This window comes from Centroberyx affinis, unplaced genomic scaffold, assembly GCF_046629955.1.
Source record: "Centroberyx affinis isolate AG114_WGS23_722 - 3 ecotype Tasmania unplaced genomic scaffold, CSIRO-AGI_Caff_v1 ptg005056l_1, whole genome shotgun sequence".
NCBI lineage: Eukaryota > Metazoa > Chordata > Actinopteri > Beryciformes > Berycidae > Centroberyx > Centroberyx affinis.
This window is the reverse complement of record NW_027282494.1, coordinates 16,107-34,884: the sequence shown is the minus strand read 5'-3', so window position 1 is coordinate 34,884 and position 18,778 is coordinate 16,107. Positions and strand designations below refer to the sequence as shown.

The following is an 18,778-nucleotide window of genomic DNA, read 5'->3' as shown; positions in this document are numbered from 1 at the left end:
AGTATACATTCCTCTAAAGTACAAATGTCAATAATTGTAAACACTGCCGAGTAACATTAACAGCAGAAAAGCTCTCCGATTTGATTTAAAACGGGGAAAAAGTCATCAGGCCTTCATTCGTGGTGAGACTATGATTTTTTGTAGTTATGTTATTTTTTATATATATATATTTGTCTTTTAATTTATTTTTCATTTTACATAGCCCACTATAGCTCCAAAAAGTATAGAAGTAGTAGCCTACTCTTGTTTAAATGTGACTCAGAATAATGAAAACGACAGAAAATGTGCAAATGAATTAAGGTGCAATTGCGTCTTCACCATGTCCCTCTTTTTTCGATTTTAACATCATGTAACATAACGGCACGCTGACGCTCCTTCCACCTGTATCCATTGATGCGCTGTATTTTTAACCAAACAAAAGAGCTACACGACGATGGAAAACGACAACAATGACAACAATGTCCCGGCCAATGTCCAATTGCCCCATTGTGCGCCTTGAAAGACAGACGCGTGCACCTCTAGATAAGGAGATAGAAGGAATTGCAAGTGTGTGTGTGTGTGTGTGTGTGTGTGTGTGTGTGTGTGTGTAGGTGTGTGTGTGTGTGTGTGTGTGTGTGTGTTAATATAGGCTGGGGGGTATAGGCGCGCCACACACGCCTCCAGCCCGTATGGAGAAACTCCCCTTTCAGCACCCTGGACAGAGGCAACGCTCACCGCATCTCGACTCGAGCTGTTACTTTTGTTATGCTAAAACCAAATACCGGTCTCATTGTAAGGTCAGCTGACACTGCTAATGGTCAGACATTATTCCACTGCCACCCGCCCCTTGTCTCCTCCTCATCTCTAGCCTGCCAACACGGAATCAAACAGCAACTTGCTGCATTTTCAAAGTTCCCGTGCTCGGTGGCCGACGCAGGAAGACAGTTCGACAGGCAGCCTTTCCCACATTTTGCAGAACTCAAGCTGCTTTTGAAGAGAAATCAGCTCACTTTCCGTGTCTCCAGAGGATAAATCACTAGGACAATACGGTTTTATTTTTCATACAGACTAGCTTGTTATATAACGTAGCCTAAATCATAGGCGCGCATCTTTCTGCGTTGTTTTCTTCCGTCGCTGATTTCAGCAACGTCGGAGCATCTTCAAGATGTTGCTTGAACACCCGGGTTCAAGTTGTCAAAATTCCGGAAATTTCTCCCGATACAGTTCAGGACAAGGTAAGAGCTCAATTTAATTATTCGATTGTTAATATGCATGACGGATCTTTTCTATAATCTTTTTTTTTTAGTTTGGGGAAGAAGGTCTATCAAGTGAGTCCGAAAAAGCTACAGGTAGCAAATTCGCTTGGTGCCTTTTTGTCCCCTGAGGTCCATTAATGGGTCACAATTAGGCGTGAAATAGAGAATAATAGAGCAAATCAGCACAGCAAGGAGGAGAGGGGGCTCTCAGTTTTACTGAGTGAACTTAAACAAGCGTTAAATCGGTCTTGTTTGCACGGCATGCTGTTATGTGCTGTCAGAAACAACTCAACATGTAAAACGACCAGGAGTTTCAAAGATGTTTTGATTTTAACAATTCTGTGGGTTAAAATTTGTCCAAACATGATAGGCGCTACAAAAAAAAGTAAAAATGTCAAACTTGCAAACTTGCATTATCCAGCAAAATAAGTTGATGGTTGTCCGGGTTGCGTTTAAAATGCACATCGAAGCGTTAAATTCTTTTCACTGAGTATCCAGCAACATATGTATAGGTTGATGGTTGTCCGGACTGTTTTGAGGCGTTTATTTCTTTTGCGCTGCGTGTGGGAGACGTTATGAATCCGTAATGAGCCCTCATTGTTGGAGAATCATACGAACAGATGTTATGCGCGTGCTGTCATTTCACACCGCCGCTCGTGGTTGTCACAGGAGCGTAGAGTAGGCTAGGCTAGTCTGCAGAGAGTCTATGGAGAGACACCGGCCTGCACTGTGGCAACAACAGCCTCTGCGGGTGCGACAGACTGGCAGCACGCATCAAGCTGCTCCCACTCCCAGTCTGCCGACACAAAATGCTCAACAGGTGTCACGTTCCCTACCTTGACAGGTGGGACACCTGAGGTCGCTCATGGAGATAATGATGGACCCCAAACCAATGGACGCATTCAACCTCTTCAATATTAGCCAGAGTAATCAGTGGCTTTTAAAAATATTCATGGGCCTTCAAAGAGTTGATAATGCATCTTTGACTTGCAATTGGTTTACTGTTCACCGTCCATAAACGGTTCCATCGTGTCATGTTTGGCCTTTTTCTGGCATAAACCTTTTTATTGTCTTGGTAAGGCGATATTCTGTCGATATGGGGCATCCCTTAAGGCCACTGTTAAACAGGAAACTATTTTATTTTATTTTATTTTATTTAAACCCTTTTGTGACTTCATTATGACCATGCGCAACACGATTTGACTTATTTGACCGAATTTTACCCAGAAAATAACTTTTCGAATCGTGCCCCGCAAATAATTTCCTAACCAAATCTACAATTTAGAATTAAAAAAATAAATAAGGAAATAAAAAACTAAATCTTAAACAGATGACAATAATTTAGTTTATCATCAGTGCGGCTTTCTCTGACTGACCATTACGTTGATGGTCATTTTATCGCTGTGTTGTCATATTACTGTCGAGCTCACCCTTAAAAATTGAGCGATCAATAAGACATAAAAATTATTACAAAGCTGAAAAGTAAGAGGGGCACCCGTGAACCCCACACCTTTCTCCAAAATGTCTTTCATATACTTTTGAAATACAGGCAAATAGGTCATTGATTTTAGATTCATCAGTGGTCCAGGCGGCGGTGGCACTACCCGTGATTTCCCCAGGCGCTCTTTTGTGCCAAAGATCAGTGTCAATAAAATTCATCGGGGTGTTGGCCCGATCAACATGTTATTGAGCAGCCAATCGCTCCCCTAAATAAACACTTGTCTTTGGGCAGTCAACACACTTGATATGAAGTGTGTGTGTGTTTGCGTGTGCATGCGTGTGTGTCAAATTCCGACTGCAGCTGGTACTGAAAAAATCTGATGCAAATAGGTAAACCATACCCTGAGATTACAAGCGTGAGATTATATCCATACACTGGATTTAATTGAAAACACATGGCTGTAAATTAATAATTAAAACAGCTTTGCATCCATCCTTGAATTTATTTCAATTATTGTGTCGTTAAATAATAGGAAAATAGGCTATTAAATAGTCTAATAGGCTATGTCCCTTATCAAAAGCAGTGACGTTCACATACTGACATATTCTTTCTACTTTCTACTTTTTTCGACGACGCGTGAAAATACTTCTATAAAAGAGCCTATACAAATTTTTGCAAATAGGCATCTCTGTTTTCTTTTAAAAGAAAAGATGTATACGAAAATATTTTCAGTACAATGTAATTTATATTTTCTTAACATAAATATAAATATTCTGTAGCCTACTCAGACCAAAAAAATAATAATATACTATACTATACTATAAGCCTTTACGCGAGGCAGTACAGACATTTGAATTAAAATGGGTTGTCCAAGACTTCAACCTCGTGAATCACAAAACTTTATGGGGCAAAATACAATTCATACAACATAAGCCTAGTCTGTAGGTCTAAGGACGTCCAGTTTACTGAGTTTACTGTGGTTGTGGTATTCTCGATACGTTCTCTAAATGCTTGCTGCATTACTGCTGCTAACGACCCAGTTTCCGCACGTTTCATTTAATCATCTTGGGCGAATATTCTACAAAAATCCATGTCATGCGCAGTGTTGGACTTGTTACCTAGGCTACTCAAAAAATGCAACAGTCTGCATGACCCCCACCCGGGTCAGCCTACTAATTTCTAAGACACGCAGCAATAATTTGTTAAACTCGTCGTTAAACTACTTTTTCAAAACAAGGGTTGTATCCTCTCTTATCTACAAACATTGAACACAACCATCTCTTTTGCGCGCGTCTGTATCAATGATCATGTATCATGGTAGCCAAATGATGTTCATGTCCACTATTCTAGTCAACCTTTTCTTTCGATGGAGCAGTGGGAATACTTTCACTTCGAGAAAATCAACTTTTCTTCCCATTTAAGGAAGTGTGAGAGGACGACAAGTAGCCTAATGCCAGAATCTGGGAAAGGTCGGTGGAATACAGTTTTTGGATAATTCAACTTCAATCTGGTGTTAAGAGGTGGAGGTAACAAAAGTAGGCCAAAGACATCCTTGTGATAGCCTGATACCACTGAAATTCAAAGGAAAAGAAACAAAATGACTGTAACGCGTCACTGAGTAACACGTAACCACCCAACAACAACCAACCACCCAAGAGAAACTCTGTGGGCTTTTCCTCTCACCCCTGTTTATTCTTCTTCCGGGTACGATACTTGGTAGGTGATGTTAATCTATCTCCCCGTCGCCAAGGTAACGGCGCAGCGTAATCCTGCACAGCCTTCAACACACTGAAGGATAAAAGCAAACTCCACCGCACACTACGGCGTTTGTGTTCGCATTTGGGCTTGTGCTGCACATATTTGCCGAGGTGCTCGGTACATGAGCGTGTACAGATCACAAATAAAATCGGTTTGCATTAATATAAGCGTAAATCATGAGCAATGGATGGACATAGTCAGCGCAACTCTCCAAAAGGGGCACCGAATAACACGGAGATGCTCCTTGCATTGCTGGCGCACAGTGAGGAACTACGGAAAGGTAATTTCAAGTGAAAGGATAATTAATTTGTTCGTTTTGCACGGTTAAATGATGTGCATATTGTACACGTGTGTACTTTTATGAGCAGTGGAGGGCTATACATAGGCCTACGTGGGATATTTGTTGACAAGACCCTCTCATTAAATTAATCTATAGCTGCGAGGTAAAGATAGGCCTACAATTATAGGGCTATTATTTACAAATTTATAATTAAATCAGTGTCTTTTGACAAGGTTTCATTTATGTTGGAACAGCGCTTATATGTCATGCTCAAGCGATACAAGGATGACACGTGCAACAGGACGCCTTCACCAGTCGTTTAGGCTACTTTTTGGATAAGTCTCTTGCCTCTTGGATGACAGTATACTACAGCTGTCGTACACCTGAGACAAGTGATTGAGTCTCAAAACGTGAATCTGCGAAATTACACGTGCAATATGTCGTTACTCCAGATCTCCGCAACGCAACTTGTATGCAGTCGGTTTTAACCTTGATTTGTTTGCAGCGTAGGCTAATCTGAGGCATCGTTAAAATGTTGATATCACAGCCTCTTAGGGGGTGCCGGTAAATATTCTAAACCTATAGCCTACTCAGAGATGTGTTGGAGGGTAAACCCACCTTAACTCACCTCATTTTCGGAAGAGAGTTATGCACATTTTCAGGCTGACGTAGGCTCAGTCTTTTGATGTAAATTCATAGTAGGTTATAGTAAGCATCAAACTGATGTAAGGTATGAGAATGAAAGGGGGAAAGCATAATTAAATGCTTTTCTAAAAATGTTGATTTTTTTTGTGTGCCTTATGAAAATCACTTAGTATGAAGTCATAGTTTCCCCACCTTTTTATTTACCACTACACTGTCAAATTTTAAAAAATACAAGGAGGATTTACATCTGGGTGGAGTGATGGTCTCTAACCCCTCAGTTGGCACTTTGAATTTATGTAAGGGATTTCAATTGGCCCTCTCAGCAAGCATCTATAATTTTAATATTCCAAGTACAAGGTGAGCAAATTGCTTGAACACCTTGGGTTGTATCGTGAGACTGGGCTGCTGCTTTCTAGTTTTACAGAGCGCGTTGAATTAATAATGACTTGGATACACCTGTTCTTGACGTGGCTCCCACCGCACTTGTGCATGGCTTGCTGGTGATGCCAGAAGAAATGGCTCATTAATGTTTCATAAATTGGCCACAACCGAACAATAGGAATGCGATTCCTGGGACGGATGGAATATGAAGTGGTTGGACTTTTTAAATTAGTAATAACGTGGGATGATAACATCTTGCCTGGTATTTACGTTGTCATCGTCTTTGTCGCTATGTCCTAAAAAAAAGTCATCGCGTTATTTCTTCGTTGTGGGTTATAAATAAGCATTGTTGAAATACCTGAAATGTGGAGTTTTATGATGTAATGTAGCCTACCTGAGACTGACGTTGCGTAAACGTAAGGCCTGTTGAAAAGTGCAAAGATGATTACACAAGCAAAATAATAAATGGCTATATTCGATTGGGATGAGCTTCTGCTAATTGTAAGTTGATGGTGTATGCATCCTCTAGGCATGTTACCACATTTCATTCATAATATAATGAAATATCATATCACACTTAACGTCTGCACAGTTGTGTTTATGGTGTTCTCGTCAGTGGACCTCCATCACGCCGTGCCTCCTCAATTCTTTATTATTGTATCATTTTATGGGCAGAATATACGTTCATATTATAATATAAACATGCCCCTATAATGTATATTCGTGGTAACTATTATTTGTTTGTTTAGGATACACGCATCCATACAGAAGGCATAGGACTATTCTTAGTTTAATAATGATAATTCTAAACCAAATTCTAAATCTAAATCAGAGAACCTAACAATTTGATTCCGTTATTAATCTATTTATCAATTAATGCCTGCGCAATTATTATTATGTAATTATATTTCATGGTTTCAGATCGAATTTTACTTTTAATTTCATGCGTAAAAAGCCCAGACCGATCCTCTCAGCGTCTGATTTCTGCATTGTCGCTGTGGTTTGTCTGATTTACATTAAAGCCTCATTCCCACTGCAGGAATATGGGCTGCTGCCTCCGACGTGATTTTAGGAACGGATGTAAAATAAAACCCTCTATTAAGAGCTTTTTTTTATTAATACCTTTTTCTATTAAGAGCTTTCTGTGGTGATTAGGTGACTGAACTTAGACTTGTGCCTCTATATGGCTTGATGCTATTCTACCATGCTAACATAAGAAATAAGACTTTCATTATGAGAGAGACTGAATGTAAGACATCCAGGGCTGGATATCCCCGGTCAGGTGCGTCAGTACAAGAAACCTTAAGGTATGGCAAAGTATATAATTTGCTGCCAAACTACCAAAAATGCTACCGAAGATTTCTCGCGACAAAAAAAGGCTGATAGGACATTAATGTAGGCCATGTGGGTGGTCGCAATTATTAGACTTTGGTCAACAATCTTGCACAGACGAACAGAAGCTTCGAGGTAAATGGTCCTGAATGCTCCCTCTTCTTTGTAAAACATGGCTTCTAAATACATTTCTGACCATTTTCGCCTGATCTTGGCTTTCCACTATATTGTTAATACTACGAGATCAAATTTGAACGCACTTAGGCTGTTGTAGGGAAAGCCCATGTAGGCCTATCTCGTCATACCCAATGGTCACCCACGATTAATGATCGTAGGGAGAAAAGGGAGTGATCTATACAGTTAGAAAGGAAACGCAGAGTGGTCAGAGCTACAATGGGAGAGTACACTCTCGTTTTATTTTTATTTTTTCTTATGCCTATCTGATGGTGGCATTTAGTGATGCTGTGATGTTGTAAGGCTAAGTGGTTCACTTTGCCAACTAGCCCTTCTTACATCATAGTTTTGATGCTACAGGTAAACTGGACAGTTTTACCATCTTGATTAGCTGCTCCCTTCTGTGTAATACATTTGAATAGAAAGAGAGTGTGTTGATAGCCTACGTAAGAAATTATGCTTTTGATAGAGTTCCCATACTGTCAGGGATGTTTGAAATCGACGATGATGATGGTGGTGGTGATGATGATGATGATGATGATGATGATGATGATGATTGTGTAAAAGTTGGTGAACGATCTGGCAGCACTACTATTTACCTGAGATGATGACTGTGATAATCTGTTGATCAATGGAATTTACCCACCTGTTGAAATGAAAATCCAGTGTTTTATATACGATAGATTATTTTAGAAAACACTAAATCAAAGTTAAAAGTTAAAGGGTTATTAACTCATGAAAATGCAAAAAAAAAAAAAAAAAAAAAAAGAAATACGTTTTTATTTCGTTTTGGCGAAATAAAGGGCAATATTATTTAAAATGGCTTCGTCAGAAACATACCGTTAATCACTTGAATGCAGTTGAATATTTCCTATTGTAACGCCCATTACCATTTGTGCTACTGACTATTTCAGTTATAAAGCGTGTTGTCTCCTGCTAGTAATTTTTACATCGATCATGAAAAGATAATAATAACTCACTTTTTCAGGTGCAGGACAACAACAAAAAATATATAGCCTACATATTAGTTTATCTACTGATTATACAATTAACGTTTATTAAAAAGGTTTAAAAATGTGTTCCCATTCTGAACATTTATTGAGAATACTTTTTTAATAATGACATTCATCTGTTTGTGAATATTGAAGGGACTGAAATGTTTATTCTCGGTTATTCCGCCATGTGTCCTCCAGAGATCCCAGTATGTGCGGGCTGCAATCAACACATCGTGGACCGCTTCATCCTCAAAGTGCTGGATCGCCATTGGCACAGCAAGTGCCTGAAATGCAGCGACTGCCAGGCACAACTGGCGGACAAGTGCTTCAGTAGGGGCGACAGCGTCTACTGCAAAGAGGATTTCTTCAAGTGAGTAGCCTTCAATAAAATCCCAGAGTTATTTTAAATATATAGGCTATATATTTTTGAAAATCTTTTTCGTTGGCCTATTTTCTCTTTTTTGAGGAAGAGGCAAAAAAAAAAAAACAACAGTCTCAGTTCCTAAAGATGATGTGTAGAAAGCGATTGCGTAGAAAATATTTCAATATATTGATGGTAAACTTCTGATTTTCAAAAAGGAGATTCGGGACCAAATGCGCAGCCTGTCAGCAGGGGATACCGCCCACACAGGTGGTGAGGAGAGCGCAGGACTTTGTCTACCACCTGCACTGTTTTGCCTGCATTGTATGCAAGAGGCAACTGGCGACGGGTGACGAGTACTACCTGATGGAGGACAGCAGGCTCGTGTGCAAGGCCGACTACGAGACCGCCAAACAGAGAGGTGAGGAGGCTATGGCCAAAACACAACACCCTTTTACTTAGAAGCTTATATCCAATGAATTCTGTTGTCTCCTACTACTGGAAAACAACGAAGTTATGCACTACACAATTGTGCAATTAGTAGAGTTTCTGTTCGAAACAGTATTTACACAGAAAGGTGGCCTAGAAATGATTGCGCCAACCAAGTTTTGTGCTGGTTTACGTGTCGACTTATTAAGCAACTGCTTTGAATTGAGAATTTGATGTGACAATGAGGTCACCCATAAACTTTGACCCACCTGTGCTAATTGCATCGTAGCCCGCAACCCAATCGATAGCAAACTGCATAAAATGGAGGCATATAGAGGCTTACACTTGCACTTTGCACTTGAAGGAAGCAGCTTTCAATAACTCTTATTGTGTTTGTGTGATTGTGTGTGTGTGTGTGTGTGTGTGCGCGCGCGCGCGCGCGCGCGGGCGTGAATGTGTTGAGAGAGAGAGAGAGAGAGAGAGAGAGACCTGCTTCCTTAAGCTGTTGTGTCCGCTATTCAGGCGTGTGTGAGAGAGAGAGGGAGAGAGAGAGAGAGAGAGAGAGAGAGAGAGAGAGAGAGAGATGGAGGAGGGGTGTTAGGGCATTGAATTAAAATAAAATTGAATTATGTCTAAGATTTATGCACTATGAACTATTATGTTAATATCACCATGTTAATATGCATCCTTTTTGTTGTTCAGTGGTTGAATAACAAAGGATAATTCAGGCATAGGCAGTGTTGGGGAGAATGTAGTTGAACTACTAAATTTCTTAGTTTAAATTAACATTGTAGTTTTTTCAGTAGGTCTACTTCTTTTATTCATGTGGATTATGTGGTTAACAATTTACATCTGTCCTTAAAAAGGAATAAAGGAATGCAAGGATGAACAATAAATAATAGATCATATTTTATGCATTGTTTACAAATTAATGCGTATAGTTATTCATATTGCTGTCAGGTTGTCTTGCATTCGTCTCTCCCATTTCTGTCTCTTGCTTCATTTTTTCCATCCAGTATCATTTTCTGTGTATTCCACTTTGCGCTGATTTTTTCATGTAAGCTATATAGTGTAAAATCATTCATTGATTCAGTCATTCATTGTGTAGTATTTTGTATACAGTCGGTGTCACTTTCACTTGAAATTTGGCCAGTTTCAGTGGTAAACCCCCCACTTTTGCACCCCTGAACATGATATATAACCCAAAGGGCAGTGGGGTTCTGAATAGTTTTGTCCTAGGTGAATTTGCAGTGTCAGAGTTAAAATATCCTGGGCTATGAGGCCTACAGGAAGAGATAACAAGAGAGATCACCATAAAGTCAGACGCACAAAATCATTTTGTTTAGGCCTACTATAGAAACAGTAACAACCCTAAGCCAAACTGTTGACAATTCCTAAAAATAACTCTGTTTATACTTCTCAGTTATCAAATACATCCATTTCCACCATTTTATGAAAAAATAACTATTGTAATCCTATAATCATTTTTAGAAGGATACTATATCACAGCAAAACTATAAAGTATAGATAATAGGAACATTTTATGATTATTATAGTGATGCCATAGGTGATAAAAATACAACTAGGCTAAGTACAATAATGTCAGTATTGTAGTGGTTTCTCGTTAGGGCGCTGCGTTGCAAACAGTGACTTGTTGTCAGACAAGGGAAGGTTTCAACATTCACATGGATGTTTACAACTAGGCTGAGTTTTGGTTTCACTATTTACAGTTTGATGCAGGTGAAGTGCTTTCAAATGTATAGCTTGTTCAGCTAATTACATTTAAGTTTTGGTAGTTTAAATGCAATTTAACTTCTTTCATTGTGAGTAGACTAGTTTGATAAAGTACAGTTTCAGAGTAGCTTCCCCAACATGGTTTATATGCTATAGACCCAGCAGACCTAAACATTTTCACTAGATACGCTGTTTATATCAATAAAAATTCTCCTAACGCCTTATTAGCTTCACTGAAATCCCTGTAGGCTCTGATGGTGATAGCACAGCCTGGGCTTTGGTCAAGCATTATTTCCCCCATCTGTTTGTTTGAATTTACTGCCCCACACCAAGTGCTGATTTACGCAGGAGTTAACGTGAGTTTTCACGAAAAACACACACGTTTATTTTACTAATGAGAGGGCGCAATTACTTAGGCAGTATCCATTTGGATGATGGTCTTGTATTTTCTTCTGTAGTTGCGGGGCTGGCCCACAGATGCACAGACAGGATGCAGTTACTCACAGCATGACTAAATACAATTTTGGTTTATGAGCAAAAGAGAGTTTTATCAAATCATTTTAAATGACTTTATTAATGTTAATGCTGATATAACTGCTAAATATCCGTTTGAATGTTTCCATTTCAAAATGGATAAGCTACATGAGCTGTTGTTGCTATTAATATAGAGATATACTTTATAAGTTAGCATTGAATTGTATTACTTTCTAGACTGTACATGGGGATATAATAGTGGGGAGAGTGAGACTTCAGAACCGTCATTCTTCTAGATTCTCTAATTGGGAGTATTTCTGGTGAATTGAATTATAGTGAAATGAAACTGGGCCTGGAACCCCCTCATGGACCCCTTTGACAGCCACTGATCTACAGTGTGTCTGTTGTCCCAGCGGTGACTTCACATTGCGTCTTGTCCATTTACCTTTCAGAAGCAGACTCGACAGCAAAGAGGCCACGAACGACCATCACGGCTAAACAACTGGAGACCCTGAAGAACGCTTACAATAATTCTCCCAAACCTGCCCGCCACGTCCGGGAGCAGCTATCATCAGAGACGGGCCTGGATATGCGGGTTGTGCAGGTAAAGTACATTATTATCCATTAAGGGCTATTCCATTAGTGTCCTGACTTCATTATCAAGGCACAATTGTGCTTGAAATGACACTAGCCTATAGGTACTGTACAGATAAGTGTGTGTGTGTGTGTGTCCCTGGGGGGTGGGGTGAGGGGGTGAGGGGGTGGGGGGGGATTTACGGCTAGATGGAGTAAAATGAAGTCCACATGAAAGTCAGAATGGTTTAAGTGCAAGCTCGTTAACAATGCTAAGAGGGCCCCTCGCATATTGTCTGTGAAAGAGCTTCATGGTGGTTGACTAGGTGCTGGTCATATATATTGTTTTATTTGCAAGGACAAAAGTAGAGACGGAAGCTACTAAAATGCTTCTCATTATTCAGCGAAAGGAAAGGGGTGAAGAGGGTTCACTCAGGGCAGCATATCATTAAGGAACATGTAAAACTGCCTTTTTTCTGCTTGTGATTGAACTGGATTAAGTTGTGTGTGTAGGCTAAGCAATAACAAAGAATTAGGCTATTCACTCGTACGCCATTTCATAGAAATATGCAAACGGTTGGGCTATTAGGCAGTTCATATTTCAGTTTGTGTTTTCTAAAGCGTAGGCCTGAGCTAAATTTATAGATCAGACCTAGAGAGGATATAGAGAAATTTGAATAATTAAAGTCAGTGGCTACACAGTGGGTAACAGGAAAGCTAACCTGTCTGCTCCCTGGGTTAAGGACAACTTGTAGCTGTCGCGAAGTTAATTACGTGCGTGATAAATCTGGTACGGAGCAGCATTAGTGTTTAGTGTCACTGTTTCAGTCTCCCACTCGGATTCAAGTGAACCGCTCTCCAGACAGTCCTTGAAAATTAATTTTGTTTTAATGTTTAAAAGCATAGTATCTGCATCAAGGGAAGAGCAGAAGAGGGCTTTGTCTTATATGGCTTGTGTATGAGCAATGTCCTTTTGAGAAACACGATGACACAAAAAGGCATTTGGCCATTTGGTCCTCAAGCCTTAATGTGTGATAAAAAGTAAATGTTGTTTAAATTTTGCTGTGTGGGTATACTTTTAATTTACCAAAACATATCTAATTATACACTGCTATAATATTAAAAATATAGGAAATAGAGTTAGAAAGATAGAAAGATAAAACCTGGCATGAAGTTAAGGCTACACATTTAAAACAAAGCAAAAGTAATTGTTTTTTTCATTTGATTTTTTTTTTTATATTTGCGCTTAGATATTCTCTTGCATCTTAGATTATTGATCAACAGCATACACAACAAAGTAAAGCCAGAAAAAAAAACACAACTGCAAATTTCAGATATTGCACTAAACCTTATGGTGAAAAGCATTTCCATTAAGGCATCAAAAGCTCCAATTTAATAAAACATGTCTTCCTTTTCCCTCTAGGTGTGGTTTCAGAACAGGCGAGCTAAAGAGAAAAGGCTGAAGAAAGATGCTGGGAGGCAGAGGTGGGGCCAGTACTTCCGCAACATGAAGAGGTCGCGGGGAAGCTCCAAATCAGACAAGGACAGCATCCAGGAGGAGGGCATGGACAGTGATGCTGAAGTCTCCTTTACAGGTAGACACACACACACACACACACACACACACACACATACATACACACATATCAACACAAATTGTATCAATAGAAACTGAACAACCCATCAAATTTGTATCATTCAGAGACGTAAACACACTAACAGGCAGGAATTACAGATATCCAGCTTTCTAACAAAGAGTAGTATCTCCTAATGCGAAGACGTTTGCACCACGCCTCACATGATAATCAAATGATAATGTTTTTTCAGAAATTACTGATATGATTGATCAGCTTGTGAGTAAGTCAGAGAGTCAGACAACTAGCTGAATTGTATACTGTACAGGTGTACCCATTCAAATGTCTGTCAGACATTGAAACGTTCATGTTATTCAAATAGGGAATAAATGGCTAATCAGAGAAATGTTGAAAAATAAATGAATTACTGTTATTGATATATTGGAATACTAGAATTTCAACTGATAAAATGCAACTGCAATGTCTAATACTTTCTGTTAACTTTGTCCCTGTTGCACAGATGAGCCACCCATGTCAGAGCTTGGCCACACCAACGGCATCTACAGCGGCCTGAACGAGTCCTCTCCAGCCATGGGGGGCCGCCAAGGGGGCAACAACCACGGCCCATTCCCCCTGGAGCACGGCGTCCTGCCCTCTCAAGACCAGTTCCACGACATCCGCTCCAACAGCCCCTACGGCCTTCCCCAGTCCCCGGGCTCGCTGCAGGCGCTGCCCAGACACCAGCCGCTCATCTCCAGCCTGGTCTACCCTGACTCCGGCCTTTCTATCATGACCCAGGGCAGCGGCCCCGGGATTAACCCCGCCATGAGGGTTTCCATGGGGGGAGCCAACGGCCCCAGTTCGGACCTCTCCACTGGCAGCAGTGGCGGCTACCCAGACTTCCCTGCCAGTCCTGCCTCCTGGTTGGATGAAATGGACCATGGGCAGTTTTGATTGTTCAACTACAAGAAATTGGAGGTGTTTTTTTTTTCTGTGTCTTCTGTTGGATTTTAAGAATTGGAAAAAAAAATAGTCACACGGGACAGTGATTGAGTAAAAGACTAGACTGGACAGTTACTGTTTTGCTCTCCTTGGATCTCATTATATCAGGTCCATTTTATATCTGTGGTCTGGAAGGAAGGACTAAACAGTTGAAAGAACAAGAGATGTCCTTCATTAAAAGCACTTGGCCTAACAATAGTCCTTCACCAGTAAAAACGGTATGTAAAGCAAAGGAATCTGTCAAAGATGCTCAGTTTTCAGATATAGCTATATGGTTTTTCCAGAGCATTGTAGAGACCACAGACAGACAGTCAGATGTCAACCATTTGGATTTTCGCCATTCTCATTCCCTCCCACTGCTCTTTGTTTTCTAAAACGTGTTCAGGTGCAGAATTTGGTTCAAAGTTCAGAGTCTTTAAATGTGTGGTTGTTGCCAAATGTCTATATATAATGGTTTATCATTGTGGAGACTTTATTTTTATACAACCCCCTTCTTGGACATGAATAAGAACCCAGATATGTGGACTTTGTACATTCATAAACAGGGACATAGGCAAAAATGTAGATGTTGTCTCTTAACCGGCACCTAGGGGTCCAACTACTTCTATGCATTTGTGTGTTCTCAGATGTATCTTGTTCATTTTGTTCTACTGAAGCAACTCCAGGGGAGCATTGCTGTTGCACCTGGGGTCTGGTGTATGTTTGTTTGTTTATGTGGAAAATGTTTTATGTCTTATTTATTCCCTCTGATAATGATGGTGGTTCATTAAGTGATGCAGGACTTTAATAAATTTGTCACCTAAATCCAAATACAGCGCTGCCTCTTGAGTTCTATCCCCTTTGGTTGAACTACAAAATCATGTGTCATGTGAAGAGTGTCTTCCCAAAAAGAGATCTCAACCATTTAGAAGTAAAGCTACTCTTAGAAATGATCGAATAGTGCAGAGTTAAATTAAATTATAGTACTTTTTGAAGGGTGGTAGGTGACTTAAGTACTTGGTTGACATGATAACACTTTTGCAGAGTAAATCCTCTATGTTATAGAGATATTGAATAATGGACTTAAGGTAAGGATTTATAGTTTTTTGGATATAAACTCTTTATGTGTGTACTTATTTAGTTTGTCAGTTATGTGACTGGAGTTAAAATCATAGTAGACAAATGAATCTACTAAGTTATTGCAGCTCACCTCCCAAGTCATTCACAGGTTTTGGAAAATTCTTGGTTGAAAATTCTTCGTTTATACCTTCTCCAGTTCATCCTTCACATTTATCTTTCATCTTACACACGGTATCTATCCTATAGATCTGACATCGCAGCACAGATAGTGAAACCAGATCAAGTCGAGGTTCTGGCTGTGCCTGCAAATTGAGCATCTGGCTAACTACCAACAGTGTATCAGGGGTTCAACGGCCCTTTAGTAGTGAAATTTGATGCAGACAGAGAGGCAACTCATCAATTCAGAGATTACTGGGTCTTGTTTGCCCAAATGCCCCTATGGGAAAGGAATCTTCAATCCATTAGCTGAGAAGGGATCAAGTGCCCCTTGTGAATTTCCTCATTTGTTTAGTTATTCAAAGTCAGGTTCAATTAAATAGATTAAACAGTATGTGTGTATGTGCGTGCATGTGTGTGTCTGTCTGTGTGTGTGTGTGTGTGTGTGTATTTGTGTGTGTGTGTGCAATTGTGTGTGTTTATGTATTTGCTTATATAATCACTCATGCTACATTTTGTGTGCATGCGCCCATGCGTGCTTGTGTGTGTGTGTGACCATTACTGTCTTTCATTTTTCCTTAGGTGACAGAGAGACTTGCAGTTTCATCTGTGCCTTGCATCACATTTGTCACATTTAAAACCCATGCTCCCTCTAACAGCCATCATCAATCTATTTATTTTTATAGATGTACTCTCTCGCCATCTCCAAGCAATTTGTGGAGTGTTTCAGAAGGCACTAAACAACCTTGTAGCTAAAGAAGACATTTTTGGGGATTCCACGTGTGTACAATTGTACAGTGTATTGAACTGAATCATCCTAAATTTGTGCATCTAATTTGTGGATTTCTAATGTGGGTTGCATTACACCAGTCAATCCCATAAAATGACAACAATAGCCACACAGCCAAATGAACACACACCACGCCTCTTCTTTCAAAGCAAGCCATCTGAGAGCAAAACAATTGATGTTTGTGGAACCACACACCACTGTTTATTGTGTATTTGCACAGGAGCACATATGAGTATGTATGCATGAGTTTGTGTGTGTGTGTGCAGATCTGTGGCATATGCTGTGCATGAAGGTGATAGCTATAGCTGCCCTCAAACCCTTTTTTTTTTAAGTGAAACATCCGACTTCCTCTCCCATTCATGGCTGGGCTGCCTCCTCTGCTCCTCAGGTTCCCAGTACAAGAAAAGGAATACCAGACAGGATATTCAGCTGAATCCTTCCATCTGAGTGGTAGGTATCACCGTTGCCTTGCAAAAGCGACAGGTGCGTAACCTGACCCCGGAGTGTTTGGCAAGGACAGTAAGGGGGTGAGAGTGAAGTGTCAAAGGCTGTGTTAATCTCCCTGCGATACCCGCCTTGGTCAGTTTACGAGGCTGTTTCCATTTGGGGTTAGACGGGCAGATTTGTCGTTGACTCAGAGAAAACAGGAAGTCTTACTTTCCACAACAGTCTGTCTAAGCTGTTGATTGTGGTTCTGTAGCTCAATGGGGAGAGCATGGCAGTAGCACTACCAGGGTTTAGCAGCCCAATTACCAAATGGCCACCCATGCTAAATATACATGCACTTGTAGACGTGTAAGGCATCTTTGATGAATTTGTCTGCCACTTGCCATATAATTATAGGTTTATTTCTTAGCTTTTACAATAGTTCGTCACACAGCAGGTGTGAGGAATTCTGGGCAAAAAAAGGTGGGATTTTGGTGACCATCAGATGAACTCTTCTGAGAAAATAAGTGGGATTATCCCTCCCTACTCTCTCAGATTGACCAGGAAATCCACCTGTTTTGGAGTAAGTAATTTCATTAAGTTGGGTGAGATGACTGAAAGCTATTTGCAGAAGGTGACAAAAAGAGAGTTTTCAGAGCGTGGCGTTGGTGTCGACAGTTAGTATGCCGGTTGAATGTAGGTAGCTTCACATTTCCTCAGTAAATGGTGGGAAAAATTCTGTGTGAGAGAGAGATAGAGAGGAAGACAGGTTGAGAGGTTGAGAGGTTGTGCTTGTGTGAGTGCATTCCATGACTGACATGACAGTTAATTGAAACGCATTCGTCTGCAGACAGAGGCTGGCTCTACAAACTCACTGTCCTGGTGGTCCAGTGTAAAGGTGTTGAAGATGATCATGCTGATAAGATAATTGCGACAACATATGAAAACAATGGCATGCACAAAGGTCATTAATAGCAAGCCATTACACATGTGGGGAACAATTAAGTAGTTAAATCGTTTTTTTCGACAATGAAACCAATCAATAATATTGTCTGTTGTGAAATTGAGTAGTTTTGTTCCAAAATTAGATAACAACCATTTGAAAATATTGACTTTTTTCTTACAAAATTATTGCTGGCATGAAAACATGGTATGGTTACTATAAGCAGAAGTTTTAACTTGTGATCACTCTGTGTAGAATGCAGTTGCTGCTTGATGAAACTTCATGTTAATACTATTTCAATTCTTCCAAACTGCTGTTCTCCTTTATTATTCTGTCTCACTCCTTTGCAGTTTTTGTGTTTCTGCTGCTTTCAACCTGTGATGAAAAATACTAATTTGATATATAAGCTTCACATTTTGTTAAGACCGTCTTTGGACACTACACACTGTTTCTGATGGAATATTTATTCAAAATCTAATTGGCTAAGTATGTCACAACTGTTTTGGTACATAAACTAAGATGCTAACCACTGGAAGGAGTTAATGATATTACATCCACATACAATAGATACGTCAGTAGATAAAGAAAAATAACCTGTTAGTTAACAATGTCTATTTTATCTATTTAATGCCATCTGATGCTATGTAGCCAATGTTAGCTAGCAGACGCTAGCTGGAATCTAATCTAGTATCAGAAAGCTAACAATTTAGTTGGTGCACTAGTGATTAACCTTGATTCAAATTCCCAACTTACCCTTCATTATTATCATGAAAAAGTTCAGTGATACCATCATGAACTATTTTTTTTTTTTTTTTTTGGCTTGTGCCATTATTATTATCTTTTCGGGCTACATTAGCTCCTCTGACAGGATGTGGCTGAAAGGTAGATTTTGATTGGTCCTTTGCTGAAACATGAAGTTTGTGATTGGATGGGAATAGAAGCTAGTACCAAGCTGAAATGCAGTTTCTGAGATAGAATTTTATATCTTTTTAAATATTTAACCCCAAAGGTTTTTT

At 39.9% G+C, this 18,778-nt stretch overlaps 1 protein-coding gene across 3 annotated transcripts; it reads left to right on the top strand.

Annotated features, from left to right (window-relative positions):
* Positions 1-1,074: 1,074 nt before the first annotated feature.
* lhx3 (LIM homeobox 3) lies at positions 1,075-14,340 on the top strand. Of its 3 annotated transcripts, none has more exons than XM_071545799.1 (6): positions 1,075-1,214; positions 8,440-8,611; positions 8,821-9,023; positions 11,692-11,843; positions 13,236-13,407; positions 13,907-14,340. In XM_071545799.1, the coding sequence occupies exons 1-6, from the start codon at positions 1,145-1,147 to the stop codon at positions 14,338-14,340; spliced, it is 1,203 nt and encodes a 400-aa protein (XP_071401900.1). In that variant the 5' UTR covers positions 1,075-1,144. The 3 variants fall into 3 exon arrangements, with proteins under 3 accessions (XP_071401900.1, XP_071401901.1, XP_071401899.1); XM_071545800.1 differs by having other exon boundaries at positions 1,145-1,220; XM_071545798.1 differs by lacking the exon at positions 1,075-1,214 and adding an exon at positions 4,618-4,714.
* The last annotated feature ends 4,438 nt before the right edge of the window (positions 14,341-18,778 follow it).